This window comes from Prunus dulcis, chromosome 4 (genome assembly GCF_902201215.1).
Source record: "Prunus dulcis chromosome 4, ALMONDv2, whole genome shotgun sequence".
Taxonomy (NCBI): Eukaryota; Viridiplantae; Streptophyta; class Magnoliopsida; order Rosales; family Rosaceae; genus Prunus; species Prunus dulcis.
The window spans coordinates 13,007,135-13,020,741 of NC_047653.1; the positions used below are offsets into that span (position 1 = coordinate 13,007,135).

Consider the following 13,607-nt stretch of genomic DNA (forward strand, 5'->3'; position numbering starts at 1 on the left):
TAAATGAACATAAGAGTATCAAAGTCACCAGACCCACCACCAGCATTTGCAGGGTCAACTACTTAACAAGAAAAGTCCCCTTTTAACACTTGTATGTATATGACCACCCAAAAAAGATGGTCAAATAATAATATACCTGAAGAACTAGGTGTCAGTTGCCTATAAATATAATATCCCGAGAGAATATTCTGTTTCCCTCTCCTTGTTGAGGACCTGAGGTTTTAGCCCATGGTGTTCATGGTTCTGTTTCTCTTGTTGAGCTTTAGTTTAAAGCTGAACTTAGATGCATGTATGTTTTATAGCAGTTCAAGATTCGACAATACGTTTGGTAGCTTAATTAAAATTCAACAAATCGAATAAAAAAGACATAACAATAATGATCCTAAACCAGCAAGTAAATATACATGAGACAACAATTTCTTAAATGATCTTCAGAAATTGTGTTTTAACTAAATATTAACATATAAATCAAATAATTAGAGTAAAAATTTAATTAGTTAATCAAAACACGAACAAGTTCTTATTACTGCCAGTTTCTAAACTAAGATCATTGCTGCCAAATCCACATCTCTATCCTGCACAACATCTATACTTTCTTCATCCTCGGGTCCCACGAAGATAGAGAATATACACCAACAATTAATAGATAATTTAAATTTAAATCAACAGCCTTGTAACCCATTGAAAACAAGAATTCAGCAACTCAGGTGGTGATTTCGATGAGTGGGTCTCATACTGGGCTTGGGAGGGGTACTGTGTGCAAAGAGAGAAAGGAAGAGACAGCGGGAGGTGAGAATGGAACAGAGCATGATGATGTCCTTGTTCCAGTTGATACTCTCTCTCTCTCTCTCTCTCTCCCCCCCGTATTTTCACTTTCCTCTGAAAACGAAGAAAACATCTAAAAGTTTGTTTTCTCATTTTACCAACAAAGTTGATATCGTTTTCATTTCTTCGTTTTCTCTGTTTTCGAAGTTAACAGCACCGATCGGAAAACAGAAAAAGCGGTGCTAAAAAAACGATAACGAACGGCCCCTAAGGAGTGTTCTACTCATCACTTGTATCAATTACAACCCAAATTAAACTTGACCAACTTGAAAACTTCCCGTAACAAATAAACATGCAAGTATTTCTAGCCTTTGATGGGAACGTGATGAAGAAGTGCACTCACCTGTAGCTGTAAAGAACCTTTGATGTAATTCTGATAGGTTTTTCCTCTTCAAATTAACTCATTCTTGCTCGTCAAGTATATATGGATCATATAACAGCAAATATATGAAGAAATAAGGTTTACTGGAAACTAGGAAGAAATATATTACTTATAGTGATTTGCATGAAGTTTGGAATATATATATATATATATATATATATATATATATATAGATAGAGGCTGTGCATTCAGTACTGAGCTGGTTGGGAATCTGTGGCTGATGCCGAGAACACGCGTTTGAAAATGCCGACACAGAAATGTTCCAAATTTGTACAATAACTCAATAGGGCAACATGTAGACTAGGGGGCTATGTGGTCATCTAGGGTTATCTTTGAAAAAGCTTATTGTGTGAGAAGGTAACACATCGAATGACATGTTGAGCTGTTTGATGTACATTTTGTTATTAAGTCAAAACACCATAATTTACTCAAATAAACGAAAGATTATTTCGCGTGTCGCGTAGTGCTATCTACTGTCATATCGAAAGACTCTCACCGCACATTAATCTATAGTACAATCAATAACTCTAAAATTTCTTAGCTATTATCTTTGAAAGAATATTGTCAGACAAACAAAAAAAAGTCGAAGTCCTTGAATGAATCTTCCTCTTTTTTTTGGTGTGTTAAAGTCTTTGAATGAATTAGTACCTCACATTCATCACTACACTACCCCCTTAGCTAATTCCTTTCACTGCGTTGTAAATGGAGGCCACCCCGACCAATGTTGACATCCCTTCACTATTATATCCATGCTAGAAGGTAGGGACACCATTCAGAGACACTGACTGTCCTTTGAGATAACCTTGCTTTATATATTTTTTATATACCTTTTAGAGATATTTAGTGATATATTCATTCTTAGCATTAATATTATAAATAAATTCTACACAATTGAATTTTTATAAACAAACCCAAAAAATGACAGCTGACCTTATTGAATTTAATATTGATTATTAAATTACTTTGATGGCCTATTAAGTGTTTTGGGTATTTTTATGAGATTTTGGGGTTCAGTTTGTTTTCAGAAATTGATGGCAATTTTGTAATTTATAAGAAGTTAAAAACTTTTTTGTTATGTTGTAAATGGGCTTTAGGTGTGTTTCTAAAGTCCATTTCATATGGAGTATTTTTATAATTTGGGCCCTTATATTGGGTATAATAGTGAATCTCCCTTCTTCTTCTTTTTTTTTTTTAATCGTTTAGTTTGTCATATCAAGCAAGAGACACGTGGCTCTCTAATCTATTATTAAGTAGGATTATCGGCTTCGTTTAAGTCACATAATATTTCATTCATATTGATATATAACAAATAGGAAGGTTATATATACAGAGCCTAGGAAACTATTCTAGGAAAGTAATTATGTTCCTATAATCTTACATAATCAAATAGTTGACTTAGACTAATTAGGAATGTACAGCTCATTGACACTCCCCCTCAAGTTGGAGCATATATGTCGTCAATGCCCAACTTGCTAAGTGAGCTGTGAAATACCCTGCCTGTGACTGCTTTGGTGAGGACATCTGCAAGTTGATCTTCGGATTTAACAAATGATACCTTAATGATCTTTGCCTCGAGCTTCTCCTTGATGAAATGTCTGTCAACTTCAACATGCTTGGTTCTATCATGTTGCACTGGATTATGTGCAATATCTATTGCAGCTTTGTTGTCACAATTCAGTTGCATGGCATGTTTGGGTTTGAACCCCAATTCCTCCAACAAATTCCTTATCCAGAGTAGCTCACATACTCCGTGCGCCATACCTCGATATTCTGCTTCAGCACTTGATCTTGACACTACTTTCTGTTTTTTACTTCGCCAAGATACTAGATTGCCTCCTACAAAGGTAAAGTATCCAGATGTAGATCGCCTGTCAGTAATAGAGCCCGCCCAGTCTGCATCAGTGTGACCCTCAACATCTAGATGACCATGTCGTCCGAACATCAATCCTCTTCCAGGAGATGACTTCAAGTATCTCAAAATTCGGTTTACCGCATCCATGTGGGCTTCACTTGGTGCATGCATGAACTGACTCACCACACTTACAGCATATGCTATATCAGGTCTAGTGTGTCCTAGATAGATTAACTTACCCACAAGGCGTTGATATCTTTCTTTGTTGGTGGGTACTTGATCAGGATATTCACCAAGCTGATGATTCAACTCCATTGGCGTATCTGCTGGTTTGCTGGCTAACATTCCAGTGTCAGTCAAAATGTCAAGGATATATTTCCGTTGTGATAGAAATATTCCTTGTTCTGAACGAGCCACTTCGATGCCTAGGAAATACTTCAGAGCACCAAGATCTTTCATTTCAAACTCACTTGCCAAGTGGTGCTGCAATGCTGCCTTTTCTACTGGGTCATTCCCGGTAACTACCATGTCATCAACATATACAATAAGGGCAGTGACTTTACCTTTCTTATGTTTCAAGAAAAGAGTATGATCTGAGTTACTTTGCTTGTATCCAAAATCCTTCATTGATTTGCTGAACTTTCCAAACCATGCTCTGGGTGACTGCTTCAAGCCATAAAGAGACTTTCTCAGTTTACACACCATGTTGCTAGTATTGGGCCCCATCTTGCACCCTGGAGGGGAATCCATATAGACTTCTTCTTCTAGGTCGCCGTGCAGGAAGGCATTTTTGACATCAAACTGGTGTAATGGCCAGTTTAGGTTTGCTGCCAGAGAAAGAAGTACTCGAATTGTGTTTATCTTGGCTACAGGGGCAAATGTCTCCCCATAGTCAATCCCATAAGTCTGAGTATAACCTTTCGCCACCAATCTTGCTTTGTATCGTTCAATGGTGCCATCTGCCTTGAACTTTACTATATATATCCATCTACAACCCACTGTTCTCTTCCCTTTGGGAAGGATAGTCATCTTCCAAGTGGAATTCTTCTGAAGGGCCTCCATTTCATCATTCATCGCTTGAGTCCACTTGGGATCTTTTAGAGCTTCCTGCACATTACTCGGAATAGATACAGTGGATAATTGACATACAAATGATGCACATGACGGAGACAACCTATGTAGGGACACATGATTAGCAATAGGGTATTTAACTTTTGTTTTTGGGTCCGGGTCATACTGTTGTCTAGGAATCCCTCTAGTGGTACGAATAGGTAACTGATAACCTGTGTTTCCTGTATGACTCGACTCATGTAAAATGCTTAAGTTGGAGTTTAAATGCTCAGTTACCTGCGGGGAATCTTCAGGACCTGATTGGATGATTGGTGATGGTACTGTAGTAGGAGGGAAATTATCTGAACCATCATCTGGAGTTTCCAGTAACTCTTGATCTTGTTGCACTACTGTAGCTGGTTGCTCGGACACTGACTGCTCTAAAACAGTTTGTTGAATTTGGATGCTCTGAGTATCTTCTGCAAAGATAGAGCTCTCCCCCTGCAGAGGATGCTCAGAAACTCCCCCTGAGTAATAGAACTCACTCTCGTGGAAAGTCACATCTGCGGTAACATGCATGGTCTGAGTGGGAGGATGGAAACACTTATAGCCCTTCTGAGTGGCAGCATAACCCACAAAGACACAACGCAGTGCACACGGATCAAGCTTGCCACGCTGATGTGGATACACCTGAACATAAGCAACACAACCAAAGAGACGTGGTTCGAGATTTGGTGTGGATGGCATGGGGAGGAGAGTGGTCAATGTCTGAAATGGAGTTTGATACTGAAGAGGGCTGGATGGTGTTCTATTAATGAGGTAAGCAGCAGAACAAAGAGCCTCCCCCCAAAAATGATGAGGCATACGGGCCTCAAATAAAGAGGCACGAACAACCTCCAAGAGATGACGATTCTTACGCTCTGCGACGCCATTCTGTTGTGGTGTATAGGCACATGTGGTTTGATGAACAATTCCATGTTGACTTAAAAAAGTATGTAGGTCATGGTTGACGTACTCTCCTCCATTGTCAGATCGAAGCGTAGTGATTTTCTTGTCAAACTGAGTAGCAACATATTGATAAAATAACTTGAATTTGGCGGTGACTTCACTTTTCTGCTTTAAGGGAAAAACCCAGGTCATCCGGGTGCAATCATCAATAAACGTCATAAACCACTTAAAACCGCTAATAGTGGGAACTCGTGATGGTCCCCAAACATCAGAATGGACAATCATGAAAAGCAAAGAACTTTTATTCAATCTTAATGGGTAAGAAATACGATGGCTTTTGGCCAAAATGCAAGTTTCACAATGAAAGTCTGATTCAGCAAACTGGGAAAACAAATCTGGAAATAAAAGTTTCAGATAACCAAAAGAAGCATGCCCTAATCGTCTATGCCATAGCCAAATTTTCTTCATCCTGATAGACTCATCTCCTTTCACATGATGTGTCTGACTCAATCTTGTACTGCTGTCTTCTGTCAAGTCCAGATAATACAACTTTCCTCTCCTAGTACCACATCCAATCACGGTCCTGGTGAGAAGATCCTGAAATAGACAATACAATGGCCAAAAACACACGGTACAATTAAGGGAATCAATGATTTGAGGAACAGATAACAAGTCATAGTCGACTGAAGGGACAACTAAGACATGATCAAGACTTAATGAAGATGTAAGAGATAAAGACCCTTCTCCCATAACTTGGGAGGTGGTTCCATTGGCACTGGTAATGTGTGTTTGGCTTGATGGTTTGGTAGAGTGCAACCCAGTAAAACTAGATGTCATGTGATCAGTAGCGCCAGTGTCAATAATCCATGATCTATTACAAGTAAGTGAAGATGTGCAAGAGGTACCTGAGGTGGCCAAGGCCTTGGAGCCAGATGTACCTGATGGAGGTTCTGATGCAGTCTCCTCGGATGACTGAGCGGATGCAAATGAGGCTCTGGTAGAATCCTTTTTTCGCCCTTTGTGGACCCATCCTTCTGGATAACCAATGATCTCATAACAGCCCTTAATTGTGTGGTTATCTAAACCACATTTGGTACACTTCATTGGAGGCCGGTTACGAGTAAGGTCGACACTATAGTTGTTCGGCCGAGATTGTCTGGACCTCGCAGTAGCCAAGGCCGTGGCTTCGGAGGTTACACCAACTTCAGACATGGTTCCCTGTCGGTTACTTTCTCTTTTAATATGTGCATATGCGGCCTCCAGTTCGGGTTTTGGCTCCATCCGCAAAATCTCTCCTCGGATTTGATCGAAATTATTGTCCAAACCTGCAAGAAATATATAAACTCGGAGACGATCAACCTCTTTGCGTCTAGTCTCAATGTCTTTCGGATGCTCCATGGTGCTTGGACTTAATTGATCAAGCTCCAGAAAAATCTTAGTGAGCTCACTGTAATATTTGGCAACTGATGCGCCAGCTTGCTTCATTATGAATGACCGTCTGTGAAGGTCATAAATCTTGGCTTCATCAGCACCATCTGAATAGGTTTGCTTGATTGCAGCCCAGACTTGCTTTGTTGTGTCATAACGAATAAATCGTTTAATCTGATTAGGTTGCATGGCGTCGAACAACCAACTCTTGACTTGGCAATCCGATGCACGCCATTTATTAAATGTGGGATCTGGGTCTGCAGGTTGGGCAATATCACCGGTCAAGTGGCCATGTTTTTCTCGCCCAGCTATCTTCATCTCTATGATTTGATGCCATAGAGAATAATTATTCTCATCCAGTTTGATTCCTGCGGAGAAGTTGGAGGTGTCACTCTGCAAAGTGACGATTTGTGTGGTAGTTTTGGAGCCTCCTGACACCAAGGATTGATTGGTGTTTGCTGACCCATCATCGTTGGCCATGATATTGGCTTACAAGTGATGAGAGAAAAAAGAGGCAAAAAGAAATATGTAAACGTTACTCTGGGTAACTAAAGAGAAACGGTGATTTGAGTTGGTTTGTGAGATTTGAATATTTGTTGAATGACGTGACAACTAGTTTGACAAACTGGTGCTGGGTTGTGAGATGAAATACAGGCTGGTTTGCAATAAGAAATAGAGGTTTTGGGAAAAAGAAGGCAAGGGAACGGTTGAGTGATTTTCTGGTGCTGGGTTTGTTGACGGCTGCTGTTGCGGAAGCGATTGCTAGGGTTAGGTCAAGAGACAGTCATAATCGACAGCTCTGATACCATATCAGATTGGGTAAAACATAATATTTCATTCATATTGATATATAACAAATAGGAAGGTTATATATACAGAGCCTAGGAAACTATTCTAGGAAAGTAATTATGTTCCTATAATCTTACATAATCAAATAGTTGACTTAGACTAATTAGGAATGTACAGCTCATTGACAGATATAATTAAGAGTGTTCAATTAAAGAGACGAGGACGTAGTAAATCGTCGTTATCAATCATCATCATACGAGGATGTAGTCAAATTTTATTTTGAGAGAATCTCGTAAACAAATCTTGTGTTGTTTGCTCAAAGCTATTTTGTTAATTGATCACATTACCTGATAAGATAGTTAATGAGTTAACGGATCACACGATATGATGGGATGGTTAATTTCTGTTAATTAATTATTGAACATGCATGTATATTTTGTTACGATCGTGGCAATAGGTTGCAGATATTTTTTAGCTATGCAAGCTACAATAATGTTATTCATACACGTGGTGCGATATTATTTGATTGATTTCGACAGATTAGCCCCAAGTCTTTTCATCTGCTTTAGCTTTCTTTTAAACTTCTTTTCTTTCCAAGCTTTAGCTTAAAGCGCAAGCAAATCAGGTACGGACGGTGGGGATTGTGGGGTGCACTAGTCCTCATGGACGGTCACTTCTTTATTCTTCAACTTAAATTTGTGATATTGCCACGTCTCAAATTTGAAATTATAAATTGAGTTTTGTATTAAGGCGTGAATTACGTCTCATTATAAACTACATATTTTTAAGAATTTGAAACTTTTTTCTTCAATTTAGTTTCTAACAAAAAGTCTCAATTTTGTTCCATAATTGGTACCTCATTTGAAACAGAAGTTGCTAAAAGGATCATAGTTTTCTTATCACATTAGTTGCTAAACAAATGGTTAGCTAATAGGATCAGGGGCGGACGTACGTCGGAATAAATGGGATCAGGTGACCCTATGGCTGCCAGAAAAAATGGTTGCGAGGTCCTCAAGCGACCCTATGGGCAGTAGATGGGCGACCCTAATATACACACAAGGTGCTCAACGAAAGGCCTGCGTGCAGCAGCAGGAGCAGCGCATTCTTTTTTTTTTTTATATAAACACGTCTGGATAAAAAGATGTCGTTTTGGTCCAAGCGCATTCAAATTTTTTTAAATGACCTTGCATTAGAACGACGTCGTTTTGAGCCAGGTTAAAAAGAAAAAGAAAAAGAAGAAAAAAAAAAAAAAAAAAAGGAAAAAAAAAAAAAAAAAAGGAAGCACAGAAACCTTCCCCCTTATTTATTTAGTCGACTCCACCCAAAACCCTTCCCAATTCCAAGTGAACCCAATTTATATTTTTTATGAATCCAATTTGTGTTTAACCATTATTGGGTATTATTTGCGAGAGGTGCCCAATATTGTTTATGTACTTTGCTTTCTTTCTAGTATTTGCTTTTAGTTACATGCCAAATGACAAAGTTATTCTTGACATTGACATTGTAAAGGTGATTGACGTTCCATTTTTAAGCTGCCAGACAAAATTGCATATTTACAGAACCATTATTGCAATCAGTTTCTGTTGATATTGATATTTTGAACGGTCCCTTCTTTTAATTTTACATTCATTTTCTTTATTCTTCAACTTAAAATTGTGATATTATCATGCCTCAAATTTGAAATTATAAATTGAGTTTCGTATTAAAGCGTGAATTACGTCTCATTATAAACTGCATATTTTCAAGAATTTGAAACTTTTTTCTTCAATTTAGTTTCTAACAAAAACCAAAGTCTCAAATTTGTTCCATAACCGGTACCTTATTTGAAACAGAAGTTGCTAAAAGGATCATAGTTTTCTTATCACATTAGTTGCTAAACATATGGTTAGCTAATAGGATGGTGCCTCTAGGTTACAAGATTTTATTTGGTTACAAGCATTACTCCACTTTTGAAAGAAGCCAAATTTATAATTATTTTTAGTTTTTCTTTTTCTTTTCTGAATTCATTTCTCAGTTTATTTGACGGATAATGTTGGCTCCTTCCCTGTAAGGAGATACTCTTCCTTGCGAATCACAATTTAACAGGTACGTAAAAATAATTCATCAAAAACACAAAAAGAAAAACTTATGCACACATATTACACTACTGTTGCCGAGAATGTAGGAGCTCCTACTTACATTGTAAGAGGGAAGTATTTTCCTTATTTGATATCTTCACTGGTAAGTTCATATATTCAACATAATTTTATTTTGCTGTGCTTAGCAAGAAATAAAAACATTTTTCTGGTTAGAGTTGCTAAGTCGAACGGATCAGGTGATATTATTAAGGCTCTCAATGGAAAGGTCGAGCTAATCCTCGCAAAACAACAGGAATTGCTAAAATTCAATGGGAATTATGACCCCCACTAGAATATTATGATATGCTTATTCTTGGTCGGTAGAATAACTCTAGTAGTCTATAGATTCATTCGATGACTCTTCTTACAACCAAACAGGAACAAAACATGCAGCATTCAGTGGTTTGCCATGCTAGCCTATGTTCATAGCACCGTAAAAATAAAATGGCGAGTAAATGAAAATACAGTTATCCATTCAATGTGCCCTGCGAATGTGTACTACTGAGAAAACAAGCTGCTAGCATTTGATTTCAAGGAAAGGTGCAACCAAAAACCACAACTGTGTACATATCATGTTACGTAGCGCCAGCATTTTACTCATCATCTTTGTATGGGTACTCTTCTGGAACTTGCTTGAGTAGTTTAACTTGCAATTCAAATGCATCATCACCTCGAAGCATATCACGGATCCAACTGATTTCAGTCTTCATGGATACCTGACCATGGAATCAACATAGCACAACAGCAGTGTAAGGCAAGATAAGGAGAAAATTCATGTATATTTTTATGACATCAAATTAGCCTTTCCACCAGCCTTCAACTTTTTAGGTTTTCTTGGAACCTTGGAACCTCCAAAAAAACCCATACCATCACCAGGAAGTAACTTTTAGACTTGGGAACCATGTGTATCCCCTCAAGCTACAGTACTATACATCTTCTTAGATACACTATCAAGTAAAAACGCACAAAGAAATATAAAATAGCAATCATTCCCTAAGAGAAAAATGGAAAACTTCTAAATCTTTCTTCCAATGTGTTGTATCAGAAAGGAAAAATAAAACTAAAACTAATCTATGTCTGAAGCGGAAAAGATCAATACAGGGTAGAGTTGTGTAAGAAATATAAATCCTACACTTTTGAAAAAATATAAATAGATAGATGACAATTTGACTAGCATCGAGCTAACTTTCTCAGCTACAGGTTATATAACTAATGTTTTGAATGGAAGATGATAAGATTGAAACCTTCAACAGACAATAGCGATAATCTGTGCAAGTAGCAATAAAAACCAATACAACTAAGTATGTACGAGTACATGAAGTTATCTTCCATTATATATATAGCAATTCAATCAAAATGGAAAAAGATCCAGAAGTCATATAAAGTCGGCAGATGTCAAAAGCAGTGTAATAGACAAGGTTACAACTCACCATTTCTAAGGCACCTCTTACAACTCCACTCAAGATGTTGCAATAGTACAGACCCTGACAAGTATCTGGAAGCTCAACAAAGTCTACCAGAGGATTGTCCTCCAGAACAATGCTGCAACATGTTCCATCAGCATCCCAATTCGTAACAGATGCAGTGACCCCCAAGAACATTTTGAAACCAATCTGTAGAGAAGTATCAATAGAACAATTATGACACAAAACTACTTCAGAACTTCGTCAAGAAGTTTGTGGCAATAAATAAATACAACAAAAAATCAAGTTAAAATTTTAGATATAGCAATGCAAAATCTCAGCTCTGTAACAGTCTTATGGAAACCAATACATGTACTTAAAAACCAACCGCATCCAAAAAAAATACAGTGTAACTACAACAAGGCAATGCAGTCCATAGAGAAACAAAGCAACCCAGCCCAATTCCATTTGTCAATCGCACTACAGTCTCAACCCCAAACAAACTGATATCTTAATTCTTAACCCAATTCCATTTCTTAGTGATTCAAATTGGATATTGTCTGGCCTTACTAATATGCTTTCTTGCACGATTGGTGGACAAGGATTTACCATCCTGCATTTTGAAATGGAAACAAGAACTAGCTAAACTCTAAACAAAGAGACATGACTATTTATCAATCTTATATACCAAATCTACTAATCTATTATTAACCTTGATTCCAATTCGTTATTTTCATTAACAACCCTCCTCTGTCACCTCAAGAAGGGGAAATATAGAAGTAGTGGATTACATTTTCACTAACATTTTAGTAAAAGATGATGATTATCAATAGGTTGAGAAGACTATGGGAATCAATGTAAGTACCAATAACACCAGGAAACAGGTGATAGACTCGAGTGAAATTTGCAACACAACCCAATAAGGGGCACAAAGGAAACAGTTTGCCAGGTTTTACAACAATTAAGAGCCGCAGGATATTTAGTTTTGAAAGGAATCAGACGTAAATGACAAACCTTTGCAATCACTTCAGCGGTTTCTTTGAAGTCAACACATCTAGATACATTAGATTTTGCGAGAAACTCATCGATTAATCGAATTCCAATATTATAGCCCCTGAAATGCAATTAAATTGTCACATGATCAGCAAAACCAAAAATAAATGTATATGAACAGTTCATTGGCCGTCAAACATCGCTTTGAATCAAGGAATTGCACAAATTAACAGCCAAGAACAGAACTTTACATCCAAGAATAGAAGGAAATTTTCGATGCCCAAACTCACACACACATATATACAGTACAAAGTAGAACTGAACTTCAAAAAACTGCATAATTTTTAGGAAAATAAAATAAATCTAATATCAAATTTGAATTTAGATAATAATTAAAATATATATATAAAAAATTTACATTTGGTCGAGCTGCTTGTTAACCTCTTCAACCTCCTCAAGGTCCGTGAGCAGCTGGCGCACGATTGCACCATACGTCAACGTAAACAGCTCCGCATTCTACAACCAATTCAATTTCAAAGTTAAGAGGGTTTAAAAAAAACATAATTCAGAGATTCAAATCAGGTTTGGATGCCGAGAAAATTCGAAATCCAAAGACGGGGGAGTTGGGGTTTCGCTTACCACGCGTTCAACGTTAGCGAAGATTGCGTCACCGGATCGAGGGCCAACAGGAGGCATGGCGATCTGAGCTGAGAGTGACAACTTCAGAGGTTTCTGTGTAAATCACACAAAATGGATTATCAACCCAATTTTTAGTTGCGATCGAGTTTTCAGAGGTCGGAGCTAGGCCTTCGACTTTTGCAACCAAAATGTCGAATCGACCCTTTTGGGAGAATAAAAGTAAAAATCTGACAAAATGCCATGTGTAATAAAAACGTTTCAGTTTATTGAAAAAATAAAGATAAAATCCTCGAGAGAGCAAAGCAATGGGAAATGAAATAGAAGGGGGAGGATGTGGCAAAATAAATAAATAAGATCAGGGGAGGCGGAGACAAGAGGAGAGATTTTAGAGCAAAATTTGTTTCAAGTTTGAGTGAGAAAAAGTTTGGAAATTTTGAAATGTAGTCAAAATAATGGTTAAATGAGCAGGTTCTATTCTCCATAAATCATTAGAAATCCATAACGAAACCATATTTAAAAATATATTTTGGTTTAATTGTTAATGTATGCGTCAGCACTAGTGGTCCTAAGGTTTTGGAGGTCCTAGACGAACTATCAAAATGTGGCATTCTACTCTTTATGTATATTTATGTGATTTTTTTCGATAAGTTTAAATAAACAAAGTCAAAATTGTAACCTAAAAAGAAACAAACAAATGTAATTCACATAACAACTTTATAACATACATCAAAACATCACTCGTCTTGCATTTTTCGACGCCAAAGTATCAATTAACTTTGCATAATCAAATTTTTCTACCATGTCTTTTTCAATAGAAAATATAAGAAATAGTCTTGTGGGTTTTTACCTTCTTGTTCTTACTCAAGATTGCTTCCTCTTGCAGTAGATATTCACTGCTAGTTTTTTTTTCTTGTGTTGAGTAGAGCAAATTTTCCTCTATGATGCTAGGTTTTTTTGTTTTTGCTAAGATATATGCTACTAGGTTAACTTATTAAACAATTTTAACTTTAGAAAAATAATCGGTCCTTATTAAGTTTTCATTTTTTAGTTTTAGAGTAAATAATTGGGCTTTTTTTACTAGTATTTGGGCTTAATATAATAAGCCTCTCAGCATGCGCTTGTGCGTTTGCGAGAGGCTTTTTTTTTTTTTTTTTCAAAAATTGAAATTTATTTTAGAATTA

At 37.1% G+C, this 13,607-nt stretch overlaps 1 protein-coding gene across 1 annotated transcript; it reads right to left on the reverse strand.

Moving 5' to 3' along the window:
• Positions 1–9,704: 9,704 nt before the first annotated feature.
• Positions 9,705–12,651, reverse strand: LOC117626413 (trafficking protein particle complex subunit 3). Its single transcript, XM_034358091.1, has 5 exons — positions 12,427–12,651; positions 12,206–12,303; positions 11,809–11,908; positions 10,822–11,004; positions 9,705–10,107 (listed from the first exon to the last, which is right to left on the reverse strand). Exons 1-5 carry the CDS (start codon positions 12,481–12,483, stop codon positions 9,985–9,987), a joined length of 561 nt encoding a protein of 186 aa, XP_034213982.1. The 5' UTR covers positions 12,484–12,651; the 3' UTR covers positions 9,705–9,984.
• Between the last annotated feature and the right edge of the window lie 956 nt (positions 12,652–13,607).